This window comes from Crocodylus siamensis, chromosome 3, assembly GCF_052110815.1.
Source record: "Crocodylus siamensis isolate JL-2025a chromosome 3, ASM5211081v1, whole genome shotgun sequence".
Lineage (NCBI taxonomy): Eukaryota > Metazoa > Chordata > Crocodylia > Crocodylidae > Crocodylus > Crocodylus siamensis.
This window is the reverse complement of record NC_143397.1, coordinates 189243232-189266320: the sequence shown is the minus strand read 5'-3', so window position 1 is coordinate 189266320 and position 23089 is coordinate 189243232. Positions and strand designations below refer to the sequence as shown.

General features: G+C 42.9%; 1 protein-coding gene across 1 annotated transcript in view; it reads right to left on the bottom strand.

Moving 5' to 3' along the window:
- LOC149869243 (lipoxygenase homology domain-containing protein 1-like) overlaps positions 1-23089 on the bottom strand; it is a 270001-nt gene that overhangs the window by 195631 nt on the left and 51281 nt on the right. The window contains exons 9-16 of the mRNA XM_090037326.1: positions 20793-20869; positions 20661-20692; positions 20350-20479; positions 13333-13436; positions 11210-11383; positions 10104-10316; positions 8369-8546; positions 4785-4916 (exon numbers count right to left, since the gene is read on the bottom strand). Of these exons, the coding sequence (XP_089893452.1) occupies positions 4785-4916; positions 8369-8546; positions 10104-10316; positions 11210-11383; positions 13333-13436; positions 20350-20479; positions 20661-20692; positions 20793-20869 (1040 nt within the window). The remainder of the gene's footprint in view (positions 1-4784; positions 4917-8368; positions 8547-10103; positions 10317-11209; positions 11384-13332; positions 13437-20349; positions 20480-20660; positions 20693-20792; positions 20870-23089) is intronic.

Below are 23089 nucleotides of genomic sequence, written 5' to 3'. Positions count from 1 at the left end.
TTGCCAGGAAGAGATGGGATCCACCTGATGAAGAGAGGGAAGAGGGTCTTTGGTGTGGTGGGCTTTAAACTAAGTTTTCTAGGGGATAGAGACCAAAGCTGTGAGGTAAGTGGGGAAGTGAGTGACTTGAAGGAAAAGCAAGCATGTGAGGGTTAAGAGGGGAGGTGCTCTTATACTTCCTGATAAATCAGGGCAATCAACTAGTTACTGTAGGTACCTGTACACAAATTCAAAGAGCCTGGGAAACAAGCAGGAAGAACTGGAAGTCCTCACACAGTCATGGAACTATGACATGATTGGAATAACAGAGGCTTCCTGGGATAGCTCACATGACTAGAGCAGTGTCATGGATGGGTACAAACTGCTCAGGAAGGACAGGCAGGGGAGAAGAGAAGAAGTTGCAATTTATGTAAAAGGGCTCCAGTAAGAAACTGGAGATAGGCCTCTTGAGAGTCTCTGGGTTAGGGTCAGAGGGAAAGCAACAAGGGTGATGTCATAGTGGGGGTCTGCTATAGACCACTAAACTAGAAGGAAGCTGTGGGTGAGGCTTTCTTCAAGGAGCTAGCGGAAGTTTCTGATCACAGGCTCTGGTTCTCATGGGGGACTTCAATCACATTGACATCTGCTGGGAGGGCAATACAGCAATGCACAGGTAATCCAGGAAGTTTTTGGAGAGTATTGGGGACAACTTCCTGGAGCAAGTGCTGGAGCGGCCCACTAAGGGCTGTGCTCTTCTTAATCTGCTACTCAAAAAAAGGGAGGATTGGTGGGGAATGTAGTGGATGGCAACTTGGGAAGCAGTTACCAGGAGATGATCCTGAGGAAAGGAAGGATGGAGAGCTGCAGAGTAAGAACCCTGGACTTCAGAAAAGCAGACTCTGACTCACTCAGCGAACTCATGGGCAAGATCCCCTGGGAAGCCAGACTGAGGGGGACAGGAATCAAGGAGAGCTGGCTGTAATTTAAAGAAGCCTTACTGACAGTGCAGGAACAAACCATCCCAATGTGCAGGAAGACTAGCAAGTATGACAGAAGACTAGCTTGACTTAGCAGGGAACTCTTCAGTAAACAAAGTCACAAAAACGAAACTTGGACAAATAACTAGGGAAGAATATAAGAATGTTGCTCAGGCACGTAGGGATGAAGTCAGGATGACCAAAGCACAATTGGAGTTGCAGCTAGCAAGGGATGTGAAGGCTAACAAAAAGGGTTTCTACAAGTAGGTTGGTAGCAAGAGGAGGACCAGGAAAAGCACAGGTCCCTTACTGAAGGAGACAACCTTGTGACAGAGGATGCAGAAAAGGCTGAAGTACTCAATGTCTTTGTTGCCTCAGTCTTCACAGGTAAGGTCAATTCCAAGGCTACTACACCATGCTGCACTGTTTGGGGAGGAGGTGAGCAGCCAACAGTGGCAAAAGAACAGGTTAGGAACTACCTAGGAAAGTTGGACATATACAAGTCCATGGGGCTGGATGGGATGCACCCAAGACTGCTGAGGAAGTTGGCTAAGGTGATTACAGAACCACTGGCCATCATCTTTGAAAACTCATGGCAACCAGGAAAGGAGGTCCAAGATGATTGGAAAAGGGCAAACATAGTGCCCATATTTAAGAAAGGGAAAGAGGAGGATCCAGGGAACTACAGACCAGTCAACCTCACCTCAGGCCCTGAAAAATCATGGAGCAGATCTTCAAGGAATCCATTTCTAAGCACTTGGAGGAGAGGAAGGCAATTAGGAACAGCCAGCATGGATCACCAAGGACAGTCATGTCAAACCAACCTGATTGCCTTCTGTGTTGAGATGATTGGCTCTGTGGATGTGGGGAGACTGGTGGATGTGGTGTACCTTGATTTCAGCAAGGCGTTTGATACAATCTTCCACAACATTCTTGCAAGCAAGCTAAGGAAATATGGGCTGGTTGAATGGACTGTAAGATGGATAGAAAACTGGCTGGAGAATCAGGCTCAAAGGGTCATAATCAATGGCTCAATGTCTTGTTGGCAGCCAGTATGGAGTGCTCCAGGGGTAGGTCCTGGGGCCAGTTTTGTTCCATGTCTTCATCAACAACCTGGAAGATGGCATAGAGTGCACCCTCATCAAGTCTGCAGATGACACCAAGCTGAGAGATACACTGCAAGGTAGGGCTAGCATTCAGAGTGACCTAGACAAACTGGAGGATTAGGCCATAAGGAATTTCATGAGGTTCAACAAGGACAAATGCAAAGTCCTGCATTTAGGATGGAACAGTGCTGGGGGCTGACTGTATGGACAGCAGCTCTGCAGAAAAGGGGGTTACAGTGGACAATGAGCTGAACATGAGCCAGCAGTGTGCCCTTGTTGCCAAGAAGGCTAATGACATACTGGGCTGCATTGGTAGGTGTGTTGCCAGTAGGTCAAGGAAAGTGATTATTCCCCTCTATTCTATACTGGTGAAGACACATCTGGAGTACTGTGTTCAGTTTTGGGCCCACCACTACAGAAAGGTTATGGACAAATTGGAGTGAGTCCAGTGGAGAACACCAAAAACAGTGAGGGGACTGGGGCACATGACTTATGAGGACAAGCTGAGGGAACTGGGCTTATTTAGTCTAGAGAAGAGAAGACTGAGGTGGGATTTAATAGCAGCCTTCAACTACCTGCAGTCCAGGGTTCAAAAGAGGATGGAGCTAAACTGTTCTCAGTGGTGGCAAATGACAGAACAAGGAGTAATGGTGTCAAGCTGCAGCAAGGGAAGTTTAGGTTAGCTATTAGGAAGAATTTTCTTACTAGGAGGGTAGTAAAATACTGGAACAGGTTACCCAGAGAGGTGGTACAATTTCTATCCTTGGAGGTTTTTAAGACCAGGCTTTGGTTATGATGATCTAGCTGGGGATGGTCATGCTTTGGGCAGGGAGTTGGAACAGATAACCTCCTGAGGTCCTTTCCAACCACTGATGATGTGAAGGGGTTGCATGTGGGTGCATGTGCACCCCCTGAGCTTGGTGGTGCACCCCCTGCAAAAAGTGCTGCCAACACTGCCAGCAGTGCCTGTGGGCAGTCGTCACTTGCCGCCACCTCCCCCACCCGCGCCAGCGGCATCTGCCGGAAGTCCCTGACCCCTGCTGGCCACTCTTGATGTTGCCAACAGCATCTGTGGGTGGTCACCGACTGCTGGCTGGCACTTGTCACCCAACCTGCCACTGTTACTGCCATGGCTGCCTGCGCGAGCTTCCCACCTGCTGCCGCAATGCCCATGCTGCTGACACCGCTGCTGCTGCCTGCAGGAGGTCGCTGTGTTCCCCCAGCCTATGGTATTCATGCTTCCAATCCTAATTTTCTGTGATTCTACCTATTTGAAATTTGTGGGTTTATCTTCTAAGTCGTCTGTAGGTCATTGCACGGGATCCCAAAACACACTTAAAAAGATCATACAGCACCCTGGTTGAGAATCACTTCTATGGGGTTCACGTGATCAGTGATAAGTTATAAACCCCAGTTACTCACTGGGTTACACACAGTCATGTAGTCTGATCAGTATCAATGACCCCTCTTTCACTGTTCCATATTTGTTTCTTTACAAGCAATTTTAAGGTGGTTTTAGAAATATACAATAGAAAAGAACAAAAAAATATCTAGGCACTTGTGAGACCTCATAGACCTCCTGTAATTTCCTAGAAAGCAGAAACACACAACAACAAAAATCCTCCAACACTTTAAAGTGCCACCAGTGAGTAAGCTGCAGAACCTGGCCCTACAGCGCCAGACAGATGACCTGGACAATTTATAGGGCAAGATGTTTTCAGTGTGTATGGTAAGTGTCCAGCTGGGGAGGCAGGCTAAACACTCAGTTACAGAATCAACATCATCCTTCTGTGAATGTTAACCAGAAGGGTTAGAATCAAAATATGTAGGCTGAAAATCTCCCATGGGCCTCCAAAAGTCTCCAAATTCAGGAAGGTTTTAAAAGATTCCATACTGAAGAATCATTGAATATTTTCTATTTATTTTGCATGAACATAAAAAGAGGCCAAAAGTACTATTTTTCATGAAGACTTCAAATAAAGTGCTAAAAACTGTACCTAATTTTTATGGTGGGTAACTCTGTAAAATGACCCTTTTTCCCAGCCTTATAGACTTTTTGCTTCTTTTTAAATACATCTGATGTATGTTGTTGCCTCAGGTTTTAGATTCAACAAATTGTGCCAATTACCGAAAGCCCTAGACCCATTTGGAAAACTTGCACATGGCATGATAATGCCATATGAGAGGACATCTACCAGTTCAGCAATTAAAAGAAGCTCTACTGAGCTGAGAGCAAGAAAACTGCTGCCATAAGGACAACTGAGCTACTCTCAAATAGCAATAATTAGAAGTAATAATGTGTACCTCCTCTTTGGAGCCACCCTTCAGTCAGTTAAAGGCTGCTATCAAATCCCCTCTTAGCCTTCTCTTCTCCAGACTAAATAAACCCAGTTTCCTCAGCCTCTCCTCCGAAGTCATGTGCCCCAGCCCCTGAACTATTTTCATTGCCCTCTGCTAGACTCCAAATAATTACAGAGATAGCTAGTTAGCTCATTTCAAATCCATAATCAAAATCCCTGAAATTAGTTACAGACCAGGTCTAAGCAATACAGTAAACTTCTTTGCTTTTCTGGAAGTCAAACAGCCTGTTAACAGGCATCCATGCTGAATAACATAAGGGTCTAAAAGAGCCATTCATCTTCTTCCCTGAAGTATGCCACTGTAAAGATATGCCAAAGGCACATACAGCACAGTGCAGCAGGGTAGGTTTTCTAAAACTTACTTGAGGGTGGAGAAGGTGATGGGCTGTGAGCCACAGGCTGCTGGGCTCTTGCAACTGGGTGTTCAGATTCTCTGAACTGTCCTTCTCGTTTGCTGAGTGTTGCAGATGTTCCCATAGGCTTTTCCCTGCCAACTAAAACAACAACATTTAAAGTATGTCACCATTGCAAAAAATAATTTACTTTTCCAACTTAAAAGCTTCTGTATGTTCAATGACAAATACTAATAATAGGTCTTACAATTGTCCAACTTACAATATATACCAGAATCTTTTCTCTGTGCTACAGATAGCTGCAAGAAATGGGCTTTTGTTGCTAGCTGCAGGCCACAAAAAATTAAAAGATGGCACGCCAATAAAAATCCATTTACTGTTTTGAAAAAAATCTAAGTAACAATTTAACATTGATGTCTGAATCAAATGACTCGTTCAAATGTAGTTTTCTTGAAGATAAGCTCCTCTATCTCCCCCTCCTGATGTTTTCTTTCTTAAAAAGGAAACTATCTGGGATGTCTTTTAAATACAACTGACAGTAGCCATTACTGAACCATGAAATAGCAAAAAGACAAATCTTAGATGCTTTGATGGACCACATTAGCTCCTTTTACCTTTTTTTTTTATATTAACAACCAAGTGGGGTGGTATGTGGGCGGGGGGGGGGAAGGATTTCATTTGGGCCTAAAATGGACTAATACTTACTTTTATTATAGTGGTATCTCTGTGTGGTGCTTTAGTTAAGGATTATTATTGAAACCCTGTTTTTTCCTGGAGTTAAAACAATTCTCTCTCTTCTGCACATACATACTGAATCTAATATTCACAGTCTCTTATAATATATATATTGAGTTCCAAGTGTTGCCAATACAGTGATGACTTATAATAATGCTTATGTGTATTGCTAGCTATGTATAAATAAACTATAATTAAATGATTGATAAGTGTATACTACAATATCTCCTGTCTCTGATGAATGAGGCTTTCTACATGGCTAAAATATGAGAGTTCGCAAATTATACCTAAAGCCTGATGTCCAATTCATCATTTTCATGGCATTGTCTTTTTAATTTAAAATATCCGCTGACCAGTGTCCACAAGATTATAATTCTATGGGGTTCTGCTGTGCAAAAATTGACCATGTGACCAATAGCTATACACCAAATGGAAATAAAAGGGAGTTGAATGGTATAAATCACTATCAGAATCCTTATACCGGTATTTGTATTTCTGTTTTCCTTGCCAGTAAAACACATATGGTATTTACAGTTGGGAGGAATTTACAGTTGGGAGAAAATGTGTAAAATATTGCATGACATGCCTGAAATGCAAACTGGGGGTTCCAATCCTGCTACAGGGCCTGGTGCTATGATATACAAACTGCATGTCATGAAATCAGAATAGTGAATTACCATATCAGAGCTGAGAACTGGTCCTTCTTTAGGAAAAACATTCAGGTTAAATATAAACTTTCAAAAAGCCCAAGGCAGACATGATCTAAGTTTCACTCTTTAAGCACCCTAGGTTAGATCAGGAGTGAACAGAAGAGACATTTGTCCTTCGGTGGAGGTGCACGCAGGCAGCCTGTACTGGCTGGGGTCAGTAGGTTGGGGGCACTCCTGCATGCTTCCCAGCAGGCTGCCAGACAATGCTGAGCCCTGTCAAGCAGCCGGCCACCCCTGACTGGCAGCCCTTCCACCTCTGCCAGTGGCTGGCTGTCAGCAGTGGAGGAAGTGGGGTGGGGAAACAGAGGCTCGCACCCTGTCTCCAGCTCTCCCAGAACTGAGCTGGGGGGCCCTGCAAAATGGGGGCTTCCCACCCACTGCCTGATCTGGCTGACTAACATGGCTCCTCAGCAGCCCCTGCACCAGCATCCATCCATTGGGGGGGTGAGGGTGGGGCAGAAAGCAGTGGCCCCCACCATGTGGCACCTCCCAAATACATTGGCTCAGGTCTGGGACAGGGGCCTCTGCTCCCTCCCTGCCCCCCATCACTGGCAGCCAGCTGCTCATGGTGGGACAAGGCAAGGGAGAGAAGCTATGCTTGCCAGCCAGGCTGGGCAGCAGGGGAGGGAGCCCCCACCATGCAGGCACCCCTCAGCTGTGCTGGCTCAGGCCAGGGCCAGGTCTGGCTGGGACCCTGGTCCCCCATCACCCAGCCACAGCTGACAGCTTGCATGGCCCTGTGCCCCACTTCCTGCCTGCAGCTGGCTCTGCAATTTTGTGTTCAGCCAGAGACGACAAGCTTTGCCAAGGCTACCATGTTGCCCTGTGAGGTAGAGGTTAATGGATACCCAATAAAGCAGCCTGGGATGCCAAGGGACCACTACTTGAGTCAGGAAGGGATCTGTTACAGAAGTTCAATACATTGGTCTAAATAGCTTAAGTCTGATACTACTACCTCCTTCCAAGTCTATCTCAGACTGGGTTCTTCCATTTTTTAAATTGGTCTATGTGCACCAAATTTCTGTACAGGAATGTGTTTACCTGGGTTTTTGATCATTTATAACGGTTAACGTGTAATGTCTATACCTAGCCTAAAACGGGTTTGCAAAGAAGCCTCAAGGAATTATAGATACAGTAGGTGTTTTCAATTGCTAATTTTGAGTTGAGTAGCTCTTGTCATCTACCCCACTGACAAACATCAGAAAACAATCATCAGGACAACTGCCAAATCTAGTTATGTTGGTTCTTGTGTGATAGCACTAGACTAGGAGAAGATACAGGAAGGTATTTCCCACCAGTACAGCTGCTCAGGAAGGAAAAGCCAGGCAGTAATTGATTGACCAAATGAGGATGTGTTTAGACTGAGAAGAGCTTCAGTATCAGCTGTGAGGAAGTACTAGGTAGGCTGCCCTGAGGGGTGAGGTCTAGGAGGGTTTTTCCCCTTCCCATTTTTAAAGAGATAATGCCAAATCCTGTTTCATTTTTACATGCATAGAGTGGCACTTAAATACCACCATGAGTTTGATTTTCAGTACTGATATAGAGTTTAGATCTACTTCAACTTACATAACTACACTTGCCCATACCAATCCCACTCCAAAGATTCCCAGTACAGAAGGAAATAAGCGCAGATCCAGCACAGCAGAGCCATACGTCTTTTCTGGCTGCTCCTAGCAGTGAGGAACAGTTTGTGGCTAAGGAAGGATATGGCAAGGGTACATTCTGGTTATGCTTAGCTTTGGGTCAGTCTCTTGGGGACTCTTGCCAGCTGGCACATTACAGAGCAGCCCTCAGGCTGTTCTTCAAGTGTCCAGATTTTCTCAGAGAATCAGGAAGTGACAATTAACTCCTTAGCATCTCCCTTTCTGTTCTGCACTCAAATGCTGTTTGTTTATTCAGGCAAAAAGTCAACAGTTTTTTCTCATTCCTTGATTGGTAAAATGAAAAATGAAACTAACCAGGGGATCTGGAAGGAATTGTTTGTTAGTAGGATCGGCTTCTCATTGTTAATATTGTAATTCACATAAAAGCAGGTTTTCAAAGTCTGGCTTATATTTTCACCTAATTTTCTGGTCATAAACATTTACATGTGTAGCTATAAAAAACTAATATACAAGCAAAATACCAAATATTTTGAAAGCTGCATACATTTGATGACTTGTGGGTAGAACAAAATATTTTTCTCTCCAGTGTGAATAACTGCTTTGCTCTGACCATTTGGTAGAAGACCAACAAATATTCCTTTGTTTCGCACAGACTCCAGACTGACAGATCCATTTTCTAAGTTCTTCTCAATTTTAAAGTGACAGTACACATCACCTGTGCCCTAAGAAAAAGGAAACAGAGAAATATAAGCTCAACAACTGAATGTAACACAAAGCTGAAGAACTTATTTTAAACCTTGAATATTTTGTCATTTCATTTCGTTTTTTGGTTTTTAGCACGTTGCTAAGTTCTCTGACTCTTCAGTCTTACAAAGATCACTTAATGTTTGGCCCTATTTATTCCTTTATGCTTAGAAATAGCAAACAAATTATCTGAATTTATAAAAATAATCATGCATAAGACCGAATGCTAATTCAGGTACAGACTTAGACAAAGTCAGCATGGGGCAGGGTGAGGTGGGCTGAGGCCTGTGGCGGAGGTGGCCCTGGGATCTTCCCAGAGGGTGCTGAGCCAGACTGCACTCAGGGCGGGTGGCAGTGGCATTAGGAGAGAGGTTGGGGTGGCTACGGTGAATTCTGGAGTGGCTGCAGCCCCCTGCCCTGTAGCCCTGCTCCCATAGGTCCCCATGGTAAAGGAGGGACAGGTGCTGCACAGCTGCGTGGAGCCTGGGACTGAGCTGCACATACCCTGGGATGGCATGGTTGGGCATGTGCCCCCGGATCTGCACACAGGGCGGGCTGGAACAGTGCCAAGCTCTTCCCAGTGGGGGGGTCAGGCCAGGCTGCGTGCAGGGCAAGTGGCAGTGGTGGTGGCAGGTGGTCTACAGGAGGGCTTCAGCCACTCCAGAATTCACCATAGCCCCTCCAACCCCCATCCCAGCATCACCGATGCCTGCCCCAAGCAGTGTGGCCCAGCCCCACACCAACAGCAGCTTGGTACAGTGCCAGCCCCAGCTTGCTTCGCACTGCCTCACAGACACGTACCGCCCCTGCGCTCCTGGGGTGCATGTAGTGGCAGCACTGGGAGGAGGGGCCAAACGGGGGGAGAACTTGCACGTGGCCACCACCAGCTATTGGCTAAGGGCGGCAGACCAGCGACCAAGCAGGAGAGTGAGCTGGGGTGTGGGGCAGGGAGGCACTTCAGTGTGCTGTGTGGGGCCAGCAGTGCCTGGTGCACCCCCCCCCCCAGGTAAGAGGCAAAGGTGCCAGGGGAGACGCCACTACCGCACCCCAGGGTACACTTCATCCCCGCCAGCCCACCCACCCACCCACGCATACCCCCTGTGACCTTCCTAAGTACCCCTTTGCTAGACAATGGATTTGTATAGAAAGGTTTGGATAGGAAAGATCCTGCCTCAGGACTAGATGACCTCTGGAGGTCCCTTCCAGCCCTACTCCTCTATGATTGTAACCCAAACATGACATTTTTTAAAACATTTTTTAATGCACTTGTGTCAAAGGTTTTAACAATGCAATGTAAGTATATCATTAAAATCAACCATAAATCACACATGCCACAGCACATATCTCACTATATTTCCCCAATTCTCCATGGATATATGAAGGATGTTTTGAAAAAGCCCAAATCATGAATAATATTTCATCAAATTTTTGTCCCTTTCCCTAATGTTAGGAAATGTTTAAAAGTCACTTTTTCTCCTCTCACTGACAATTTACTTGAACATTTGCTGAAGAAAATATAAACAAGAACTGCTTACTGTTCCATTACATTGACCATCCTTGATCCTGAGATACATTCCTGGGTTTTTCACACACTCAAACATACAAACTCCTGAGCTGATTTTATGCACTTTCCAATAGGATTCTTCAGACTGCTTTCCTACTCCATTGCAACTCCCATCAGATCTAAGGCAGAGAGCCTGGCAGAGACTTGTGGTAAGCAGAATGATAGCACCATTGTGAAACACACCCTTTAAACCAAGAAACAAATATATATATAGATTTAAATATGTAAATAGCACTACTTCTCACTCCAGTAAAATCCATCATTTCAAAGTCGTGCATTTAAGGCAATAACTAAGTACAAGATACTATTTAAAACTACCACAAGTACTTTAATTTTAAAAAGGTAATCAGTGACAAATGGGTAAATCACAAGTAATTTAAGTGTTCCTTTAGTCTTGTCATGTTCTGTCTCCTATCCAGCTATTAGCCTCCACAGAAGTCCCTAGCAAGGCTCTAGGCAAACAAACTCATGGGCCCCTACTTTTTGACGCTCAATAATTATAATATGTAAAATAAGCACAACTGGGCCCTTTCTTCACTTAGGGCCCTAGGCATGTGCCTAGTTTGCCTATCCATTAATTCAGACCTGGTCCCTAGTATTAATTTTTAATGCTCAATCAGTCTGCTGCTCGCCCTACTTTTTCCTATTCAGCAAGGTAACATATATTCAAAGGAAAGGAGTTGCAGCAGGTTAGGCTATTTGTATATGCTTCATATTATACACACAGTTCTTCATCCAGCTGTTTTGGGTGTGCTGCCCTGCTTTTGAAAAGTTCTCTTATTATTTCACTGATTCATCTTTCCTTTCTATGTCACATCACCGAAGTAAGACTCAGTGACCTTTGCCAACACAAGCCACAATAGTCTTATATTCTCTTTAGATTTCTCTAAATAAATCATTAAAGAAAAAACTTCTACAGGATTTGCACAGTGACATCTCCTTGTTGAACTGTACCTGCAGTCTGTAGCTCCACCTAGTGGGAGGAGATCACTGCTTCAGTTTTCAAACAGCATCAACTTCACAGGGATTAAATACATACTTGGTTCATTATTCTCTTTCCACCTCCTCCCATCTTACCTTAACATGAACAACAAATTCTTTTGAGAGTCCTGTGTAGCCTGACACTTTGTCAGCTACTTTGCCTTGAAGATTGAATGTGACTGTGTCCCCCACATTCCTGGCTGATTCCAGAATGGCACAGTGGTTTGGCCGAAGGTGGACCTGTAGCTCACAGAGATTCTCACTATTGTCCTAACACACAGAAAAGCAAGAAAATCAATCATACGAACTATCAAACATGATGTAATCTGAAACACAGACCAGTGACATGACTTCTGTTTATGCATCACTAATTTGCATGAGCAAATAATTTATCAATATACTGGTGTTAACAATGGAAATCAACCTAAATGGAAATGTACTTATGCTGTTTTCAAATATGCTTTTGGAAACTGCAATAATTCTAAAAAATATATACTGAAACGGTGCACTATATGAAAATCCAGAGAACAGAAGCAGCTTATCTTGAATGTAACAGCTATTACAAATGGGTATTTTACCCCCCGAGGAGCCTGGAATCAGTTGCTGCAGCCGAGAAACAGTGCACTGACTCAGATACCCCTCTGCTGCCCTCCACCAGCTGCACCACTGTGTTCCCACTGAATAATATTCCCCCTGCCTGAAAGCTTAGAAAAAGCAGCAATGGGATCCACAAGGATGAATCAGATTCCCTATTCATATTTGTTTATTCAGACTGGGAAATTATGTTGGGATCATTTCAGATGAAAGACATTGTATACAAAATATATGTCCCCTTGCCATTTTCCTTTTATGTAGAGCATTATTAAGTTTCTTTCATTTACTGAAAATTGGGGTTGAAGTAAATGGAAAATGCCAGTGCACAGCTGATACTGTTTTTAAAACATTTAGATTACACCAGTTTTCACAAGAAAACAAAATTTTAGAAGTCAATTCTGGGTTTGCTTTCAAAATAGGCCATTTTTTTAGGTAAAAGCTTTCCATTCAAAAACAAAATTTCAACCAGCTCTAATTGTAGACTTCAGGAATAAATGAAGCCATCAGATAGATTTTAGAAGTGGCTATGAACTAGAGCCAAATAACCATTAGAGCTCTAATTAAATATAAAATTTATAATAACCTTTTTTATTTCAGTGCCACTTTGCATATACACATTATGTTTCTTTTCAAGATTTCAAACAGCTTTACACATTAATTAAAGTTCACAGTTTTTCCATGAAGGGGGCAATACAGAATTTGTAAACTGTGGCTTGCCTACGGTAAAAACGTAATTTAGGCAGAACCAGAAAAAAGAAATCTGGTAGGCAGGTGCACAACCAGTCCCCTAAATGTAAAGATATTTATTGCACTGAAGTCAGTTAAAAGAGAGAAATGTTCCACCCATCAAAGTCATTTCAAGAACAGGAATACTAGAAAGTGTTGGAAGATGGTTGGACAGTTTGCTCTGAATTTTGAAGCTATTCCCAGATAAAGTCCCAGTACTATATGGTGTCACTGTCTCCGTTACAGCTAATGTGCGTTATATATATATATGGTAGAGCTAACCCTGCTCCTTTTATATATATGGTAGAGCAGGGTTAGCTCTACCATTTAAGTCACTATTTAAATAAGGGAAAGTGAAACACTGGTTTTTCCATCCTCTATAAAACAGTTCCATCACAAAGAACCAGCTTCCATAATTCTATTTGCATTGTGGTATGTTACAAGAGCTGAGACAGAGAAGCAAATTTGAGAATAAAGGGAGGGGACAAAAGAGAAAAGGATCAAATAAGACGGGGAACAACCCAACAAGTTCTTAAAAGGCAGGTGATTTACAAAAAACAATAGGAAAATAAATGGAAGTTTACAACTAGCCATAAGCACCAACAGTCATCCAAAGAAAGGATATGTTAGGCCATGCCAGATATGTCGTTAGCATTTGAAAGGTTGGTACAAAGAGCGAAAGCACAGATCTCAGTTCTACAGTTTTCATAAACCAAATCTTTCTCAAGAAGTGATGAACTGTAAGCTAAATCCTGAATCTATAAGTTACCTAAACTTTGGCAAACTCTAAGCTGAAGCTTTGCTGCTTGGCTCCATCTCTAATTGAAAGTACTGTCTACTTATTCTATTTAATAAGATAAAATACTGTGAAACAATTAAAAGCAAGAGGTAATTCATACCATTCCAGTGACACAGCCATTGTCCAGAGCAAGTGCAAGGTGTGGCATTGGATGACTGCAAAATATATATGTGTTTCTCCCTTTGATGGTTACATCAAAAAGACCTAAGGAGTTTGGGGGAAAATATAATTAAAATATTTAATCTTATTTCTTGATTTAAAAACTGATTAATGACTTCTCATTTTACAAAGATGTTATGTGGCAGGGAAGAGCCTAAATTAAATGTTCATTAATAAAACAAAAGTAACAAATTATGAACTGTAATCACTGGATTTTCCCTTCCTCCTTCTGGGAGAGCTTATGAAGGCACAGCTGTCCATTTCTCAGGTTTGTAAAAGAAAACCCTAAGAGCTAACAGCAAGAAACAAACTTCTTTTTGTTAAAAAAAATTATAAAAGAAAAAGGGGAAAAAAAGAAATCAAACCAAAGGCAACAATAAAACATAACTGCACAAGACAAACTATTTTGTACCTTAAAAAGGGAATGACTACCCAATAGCTTAGCAAGCCAGGCTGTAGCAGCTTTACATATGCCACATTCCTCCTCATACATTAATTTCTAAACTGGAAGTACACAGTGCTGCAGGCAGGCTAACCAACTTTCCCACAGCACCATGCAATGCATGCCTTCCAATTCAGAAAGTGGAATGGGCAAAGCAATGCAGCATGGTAGAGAAGGCTGCTGTCTGGCCCAGGCTAGACATTCCTTTAAATGAACTAGGTATTTGTGATAACTATTGGTATTATGTAGAAAACAATCTATTCTCAAAGGTTCATAGAATCATAGAAAAATAGGGGAGAAAGGGTCCTCAGGATTCACTTAGTTCAAATGATCCTAGTTCAGGACAGGATCATCCATATCTAAACCATCCCAGTCAAGTATTCGTCTATCCTAAACATACAGACTTTCAAAAAGTCCAAGGTGAAAATGATCTAAGTTACGCGGTTTTCTGTAAGTGGTGTAGTTTAGATCAGTAGCAAACAGAACACACATTTGCTCTTTGGGGGAGGTGGGGGGCGGCGTGCAGGGGAGTGAAGGCGAAAAGCTTAGACGGGGTTCTGCCATTTTTAAACCAGTCTCTGCACACTAAACTTCTGTTCTGTTGTGGGTATAGACTGGTTTCCAATCACTTATACCAGTAAAACGTAATATCTGTACCTGAGCACAAACTCCCTATGACAGAGATTCTACCCATCTCTCTAGGTAGCCTAGCCACCCTCAGAGTTAGTTATATGTTCAGAGGAACTTTGAATATATAACTAACTCTGTGTCACTTTAAACCCATTACTTCTTGTCCTGTTCCCAATGAACACAGAGAACAATCCATCATCATCTCTTTTCTACTTCAAGATTGTTAGAAAAATACTCTGTTTTTTCCTCTCTAGATCAAACAATCCCAGTTACTCTGTACTGTGCTTCTTACAGGAAAGGGTACAAAGGTGTTTAGCACATGGGAGCCCTGTTTCTTAATAGGCACATCTAAGCAATACTGCAGGATAAGTAAATCTATAAATCATGCTCTGCTTTCTCTAAATGCATCCAGCTCCCATTGCTATCAATGAATCTAAGAAGTCAAATTCATCTCTGGTGTAATTCCACTATGTGTCATTGCTTTCCCATAGGCCTACTCTGACACACTAATGGGCTTGCTTGCAATGCAAGATAATAGTCAGTGTGAGTAAGGATGGCACAATCTCGCCCATAGATTTCTGTCCATTAGCCAATTCTTTTTTCATTCATAATGAAAGCGATCTGTTTCAGCCTGTTGTTTACTCGTTGAAAATTATATGCATTTATTCAGTGAGGCAAGGCTGGATGTCTAATTAAACTATTGTTCTAACTAGATCAATTAATGTTGCATGCTGGAAGTGTTCTTATGTGACAAAATCAAACCATTCAGGGTCTTCTCTACTTGTTTCTCACTTGGGCAAAAAAGTCCTGAAAATTAAAAATCCATAGCCAACTCCTCAGCCAGTATAAATGGCAATCACCCCACCGAAAGCATGGAGCATCTACATGGATCTACACTAGCTGAGAATCTGGTCCCATGTATATCAATACATTTGTTCCTGAAAACCATGCCCACATTTGGAAGTTACCAACCTTCCAGCAAAATGGGCTGGTGGTGAAATGTCTTATAAATGATAGGGACACTTTGTATTCCTAGGATCATAGAACATTAGGGTTGGAAGGGACCTCAGGAAGTCATCTAATCGAACCCACTACTTAAAGCAGGACCATCCCCAACTAGAACATCCCAGCCAAGGCTTTGTCTAGCCAGGTCTTAAAAACCTCCAAGGATGGAGATTCCACAACCTCTGTGGGTAACGTGTTCCAGTGCTTTACAACACTCCTAGTGAGAACGTTTTTCCAGATATCTAACCTAAACTTCCCTTGCTGCAGCTTAAGACCATTGCTCCTTGTTCAGTCATCTGCCACCACTTAGAACAGTCTAGTTCCATCCTCTTTGGAGCCTCCCTTGAGGTCAGTTGAAGGCTGTTATTAAATCCCCTCTCAGTCTTCTCTTCTCTAGACTGAATAAGCCTAGTTCCCTCCACTTCTTCTCATAAGTCTTGTGTCCCAGCCCCCTAACCATTTTTGTTGTTCTCTGTTGGACCCTCTCCAGTTTGTCTACTGGAGCAGTTGGGGGGCAAAACTGGACACAATACTCCAGATATGGCCACTCCAGTGCTGAAGCCAGGGGAATAATCACTTCCCTGAATCTGCTGGTAATGCTCCAACTAATGTAGTCCACTATGCCACTAAGTGTCTTCACAACAATGACCAATGTTGGCTTATATTCACCTTATTGTTTATTGTAACCCCCAGGACCTTTTCTGCAGAGTTGCTGCTTAGTCCATCAATCCCCAGCCAGTACATGGGATTGTTCTGTCCTAGGTGTGGGACTTTGAACTTGAACTTACTGAACTTCATGAGATTCTTTTGGTCCAATACTCCAATTTGTCAAGGTCTCTCTGAATCCTAACCCTACCTTCCAGTGTATCTACTATTCCCCACAGCTTGGTGTCAGCTGCAAACTTGCTGAGTGTGCACTCCACCCTGCCTTCCAGGTTGTTGATTAAGATATTGAAGAAAAAGCAGCCCCTGGACTAACCTCTCAGGCACTCCACTTAATAGCAGCTGCCAACCAGACATCGAACCATTGATTACTACCCTTTGAGCCCAATGATCCAGCCAGTTTTCTATATAGCTTACAGTCCATTACAGTCCAACCCCTTACCCATCTAACAGAAACTGATTATTGAGGAACCTTATTCCTAATGGAGTACAAGAATCAGTGCCTCAAGATAAAAAAAACTGAACTAGAAGTTTTAAATTGGCACATCAGCTATTGCTGCTGCACAGAACTACTCTATGCATTAGGTAAAAGTAATGTACATTTATTTAAATTAAAAAAAATTCAAAAAGGAGGTTTTGAATAGCAGGGATATTGTTCCACAAACAAAACTTATCTATAGTTATGCATCTACATCTGACTGCAGAGTCAAACTAGTTTTGTGCTCCAATAAGTAGGCAGAGGCCTAACAAGACTGAAAAGGATCCCCTCAGTCACCACATCCAGCCCCTTGCTACTGCAGACAAATATATCATACAATCTCATTGGCTAGAGACAGACATTCAAAAAACCAGAGCCTGAATTGATTCAATCTTTGCAGATTAGTCTAACCTGGTTAGGTTGAATTAGTTTTGTTACCAGGCAGACATCCCAGAAATGCAGGCACATACCTGCAGTGGCTCAGGCTAGAAGCCAGGAGGCACTACAGCAGCCCTCAGAAGGGGGAGGAAGCTGGGGAGGGAGGGGCATGGCCAGGCTCCCACAGGATGCTGTGATTAGTCCAGCAGGGAATTGATTTCATAGACTTTCATAGACATTAGGGCTGGAAGGGACCTTGGAAGATCATTGAGTCCAGCCCCCTTCCCGAAGGGCAGGAAGTCAGCTGGGGTCATAAGATCCCAACAAGATAAGTATCCAATTTGCTCTTGAAGGTGTTCAATGCAGGTGCTTGAACCACCTCCAATGGCAGACTGTTCCAGACCCTGTGGGGACTCAGACAGTAAAGAAATTCTTCCTTATGTCCAGCCTGAAACGGTCTTGCAGTAGTTTATAACCGTTCCACCTCATCATCCCTTGGGGCGCTGTGTTGAACAAACGTTCCCCTAGATACTGGTGGTCACCCCGATAAACTTATAGTGGCCATCAGGTCACCCCTGAGCCTGCACTTTTCCAAAATAAAGAGCCCCATGGCTCTCAGCCTTTCGTCGTAAGATCTGCTTTCCTGACCTCTGATCATGCACATGGCTCTTCTCTGGACTCTCTCAAGCTTATCCACATCCTTTTTGAATCGTGGAGCCCAAAACTGGACGCAGTACTCCAGCTCCCCAAGACTGAGAACAGGGGGAGAATGACATCCCAGGATTTGCTTGAGAAGCATCTATGGATGCAAGCCAGCATTTTGGTCGCTTTACTAGCCGCAGCATCGCATTGCAGGCTCACGTTCATCTTGTGGTCAATGATGGCCCCCAAGTCTCTTTCTTCCATATTGCTAGCCAGTGTAGCACTGCTGAGCCTATAAGGATGCTGCAGGGTTTTTTTCCCAAGGTGGAGAACCTTGCATTTTTTGGTGTTAAATACCATCAGGTTCTCATTCGCCCATTTGCTGAGCCAGTCCAGGTCAGCCTGGATCATCTGCCTGTCCTCTGGTGTGGATGCTTTGTCCCAATTAAGCCGATTAAGAAAACAACAAAGGGACATTACCAGCTACTTGTTGATTCTGCCTGTTGATTCAGCATGGACAATAGCCAGAATGTGGTCAGCTAATTCACAGACACCTCCTCAGCAAGGCAGAGAGAAGGGGGAAATTCCTGCTTAGCAGGGAGTGGTGAGGGAAGGTGGGAAGTAGCCCACAGTCTCTGGAGCTCCAGCCAGGGAGAAGAGGGGAGGGGCCAGCCCTGCTGTGGAGCAGACAGTCCCGCCCAGCCCAGGGACAATGCTGGTGATGTCTGGTTTATCTTAAACCAGAAAGGGGTCTGGGACAGACATTGCATTTGAGCCAAATCAATTAAGTCTGATACTACATTCAACCAGGTTTATCTCAAACTGGTTTCAGGCATTCTCAAACTGGTTTATGTGCCTGAACATCTGTTCTGTTACAGGTTTAAATCAGTTTCTGAACACTTAAAGTGGTTTATGTGTAATGTCTGTCCCCAGCCATTCAGAAATTTGCCAATCTTCCCCTTAAAACTAAACATGCTTTCATTCTTCCTATTAGCAGACTATTCCAGAATCTCACATTGTTTTTATTCCTGGCCCCTTTACCCATATTTGTTCTTGTGATCACATTGATCTTTAGCTTACCCTGGTTTGCCCACAGTACCCTCTTAAGCATCTAAATGAGGTCTGAGCTGTGACTATCAGAAAACTGTGATACCAGGAAAGCTGTGGTACTAGGAACTGTGATGCCAGAAAGCTTGCCTGTGTCTATACCAAACATAAAGTTGGCCCAATAAAGGATATCACCCCAATATTTCTTGCCTTTCAAACATCTCCTGTATCATCATGGCAACAACATCACCTCAACACTACGGAAACATCTAAATAGTCATATAAATGAATATTTATGGTTGTTTTATGTACAGCTATAACACATGTATAATTACATACAAGCTGGTAATATTGTTCTTTGAATCAGACAGACTGTGACCTGTGTTACAATTTTACTTCCAATGTGTGAAATTAAACTACACAAACAGATTAAAAACAAATGGATTCACATATTTAAACAGTACTGTTAGAAATCTATTCATGTATAGAACAAAAAGTTTGCATAGATGCAAGATGGGTGCAGCCTGAAGTGCAAATTTGGATTTTGCGTGCAAAGTGATGATGAAGTCTATGTTATCCTGTGAAATTGAATCATATATCATCCATCAGCCAAAAACACAGCAATAAAAATTGAACAGATTTGTGTGTTGCCTCAGTACGGTCTTGAAGTCTGTATTGGGTTCACACAAGGAGAAAGTTTATTTGGGGTTTTTCGCCTGGGTAGTTCTCAGTTTGTGATGCTAAAATGAAACTCCTTGTGGGATTTCCAAGACACATTCATGCTGGGTAAATGCTTTTAGGCATTTGGAATTCTCTGAAATGGTAAAACGATACTTAGAGAGTTAAGTAATTCAATGTCCTGAGTCACTGAATAATTAAACAAGAAGACCAAGCATGATAATTGACAGGGGGTCTTTCCAAAAATAAAAATAAAACCCATTTGCTATGCCTATGTGATATTATTGATCTACCTGTACAAGGTCCTGGACAGAAAAGATTTGAGGAATTTAGGGGTTTTTCCACTGCAATTTTTCAGAAAAATGCCCAAGGGAATTGCTGAGAAATTTCTCATTGCCCTAAACTGCCCTCTCCAACATGTCCTATAAGTTACCATTCTGTCAGACAATATGTCAGCAACTGGGAAAGCTGGGTTGCACTCTCATCCTGTAGACAGCAAAAGGCTCTGCACCTCATTTTGTCAAACCCATACGATACAAGCAGGCACCTCTTTCTTGCTAGATGGGCTTTGGAGCTCGAGAAGATTTAGTTGGTAGAAACTCAGTTAGACCAGGTGGAAATGATGCCAGTAGAGATTAAGTGGTGTTTGGGCACATACCTTCCTAATTACCAATTCCACATTTGAAGGGTTTTTCCACTCCCATAATGACTGACCACATTCTGCATGATTAAAATTGTATGTGAGAATTGATCCTACTTTAAAAGAAAACCAAACAGAAGTTGCTTCCTAGGATCTTCCTCTACAAAAAAATATCTTGACAGTTTTGAACCAATTTAAAGATACTAATGTCTTTAAAAATACATATTTGTGGTTCTATTTACCCATTCCCATTAGAATCCATTTTAAATCTTACAGACAAAAACTACAGTGAGCTGATGAAGCTCTCTTGCCTTGTGCCATTCACCTACACACCACAATCTGACAAGTATTTTACCATATTTGTCCTTCTTGTCACCAAGTGCATCGACTATGCCATCTGGACTGAGGCGTATGAAGCCATGGGTAAGTCTGCTGTAGAACTGAAGCGTGTTGCCTTTCTGAAACTTCCAACTTTCAGCAGCCCACTATTTTCATTTTAAAAAGGGATACAAGGGGGAAAGAAGGAATAAAAGAAAAGAGACTGCATGAGAAGATAAAAAGAGGAATCTACATATACATAAGAATTATTGATCTGATTTTCTCTATAGCACAGTCTGAATATTGTTTAATCAGTTTTTAAAAAAAAAAAATTTTAAAAGTCTTTACAGTTTCCTCTCTCCTGAGTTCCAGTTCTTGCCCTGGAGAGATAAAGAGAATGTGATTAGTATATACAGTATCCTGACTAGTTTTGGCAGCGTTGCAATGATGTCAGAGTATCTTCTCTTGCTTCACGCTTACTTGCTAAGAAGGTGCTAGAGTCTGCCCCATTCAGTTCTCTTACAATTTTACCATCATCCTCCCCGTGATCTAGCCATCTAGGAAAACAGAACACATTGCAATTTAGTCTTGATATCCAAATCCACCAATATTTTAGTCACATTGTTCATATGTAGCAGTTCAATGCATTTTGCACTAATGTCCTGAATCTGCAAATGACTTAAGTATATGTGTAGCTTTAGGCATGGGAGAGTGTGATGGCAATAGGATTGCATGACGTTAAGTGAAATGCATACTTAAGAGTTTTCCTGGATTAAGGCCTGAGAACCAAAGCCAGTGCAATAAATGGGGAGTCTTAACTAGAAATGCTAGGTAAGAGATCAGTAATAGTGAACCCAATGGCTACAGTGTCTGCTCAGCTTGCTCCAAGAAAGCCACTTCAAAATCTAAATTCGTCAGATTCTCAAATTCTCCTGTCTCATCACACCCTCCATGGTATGAACAATGCCTTTAATAACAACATATACTATATTCTCCTTTGACTTCTCCTATTGTAGAAATGATGCAAACAAAAAGGGACATCAGGCCCTAACAAGAACTAGCATGCACATTGTATTTTCCTCTGTGAAGTAGATTTGAATTCTTCCTAAATTATTTATGAAACTAGCTTTATATTTCAAGACCTCTTTGTAGCAGTTCATCTACAATATGGATTTAGAATTAGGTCAGGCAAAGATGAGGAGCTGTATCTGTTAGGCAGAAAGCCCTTATTCAAACATAAATCAATTTTAGTGTGTGCATCACTCACTCAAAGCTGTTTTAGGAAGTTATTTATTCACTTGGTAAAAGAAGAAACTAGAATAGAGGTGCCACTGACAAGCTGTAGGTAGATTCAGATGTGACCAGACTTTCCTAACTCCTCAAATTTACATACATGTTTGTAAATTAATTGACAGTAGATACAATTGTGGAAAAAAAAATGCGCCTTGGAGTAGCAGATTCAGCGCAGAAAAGACTACTAGGAAATCAAAAGAAAAAATTGAATTGAGTCAAATTCTGCTGCTTCTCAGTGACAACTTGTGACGGGCAGAAGAAGAGGCAGGTGCTCAGTTATACATTAGTGATGCCTGGATCTTAAGAACACATAACCTGATCTTGAGTCCACTGAATGAGATGACAAAGCTTGCCTTGAATGGTACAAGATCATATGTTGTAAACAGGTCACTTATCCTGCTGCCTCAAACAGGGTACTCAGCTCCACTTTCAGTTTCTCAGGCCAGTTTTATACCACAACCTCTGTCCTTTCTGGACACTAGGAGAATGGAGCAATTTTAGCTCAGGATTTCTCTCCTGGCCTCCTAGAGTTCTTAAGTCTCTTTGTGGCTCCACTCTCATTAGCTGATCATTGCTTCCAGCTGTCTCCAAGCCTCACAAATAGGCAGAGCTCAAGCACCTGCATACAGATGTCAGGGCTGTGCAAAACAGCACCATTTCATTTCCACTTCTACTTTGCCGTTTCAAAGGGGCAGTGTTTCGTTTCATCGTTTCATTTAGTTTCAAAGCACTGTTCTGTTTCATTTCGTTGAAACTGTTTCACTCTTTCAACAGGTTTCGACGTTTTGCCCATAGGCTATAACGGGGAATCATGAAAACGCCTATAACTTCGTCATTTCTTGCCTGATTCAGATGGTAGCCCCTTCAGAAGGCATGAAGCCTGCCAAGTTTCAAGGAGATAGATGCAGGGGTTTCTGGGAAACTGCATCTCACACTGCTAAAAGCAAAACCTATGTCACTTGGGGGCAGCAGCAGCCTCCTGTCATTCTGTGCACAGATCTGGGGGCCCGCACAGATCTGGGGTTGTGCTGGACTCCTCCTGGGGGTGCGGGTCCCCGGATCTGCGCTTGGGATGACAGGAGGCTGCTGCTGCCATCTGGGACTGGTGCTGGGTGCAGCCCACAGCCGTCACCAAGCGCCAGGAAGACTGGTGCTACCACTGGCCCTAAGCAGCGGTAGCAGCTTCCTGTCATCCTGTGTGCAGATCTGGGGGTCCATACCCCCAGGAAGGCTGTGGGGCTGCACTCCAAGCATCTCCACCAGCCCCACATTGCTGAGCCTGGTGGCAGGAGGCAGGGGAGAGCCACGGGCCAGGGCTGCTTTCTAATGCCTAGAAAGCAACCTGCTCCTCTGAAAAGTTTTGCCTTGATATTAGGGAGGAACAGACCAACAAGTAATCCCCAAAGATTTCAAGTGGCATGGGATGGAAAAGATATCATGTAAACTTTTAAATAGCATGGTCAGTGGTTCAAATGCAGCACAGT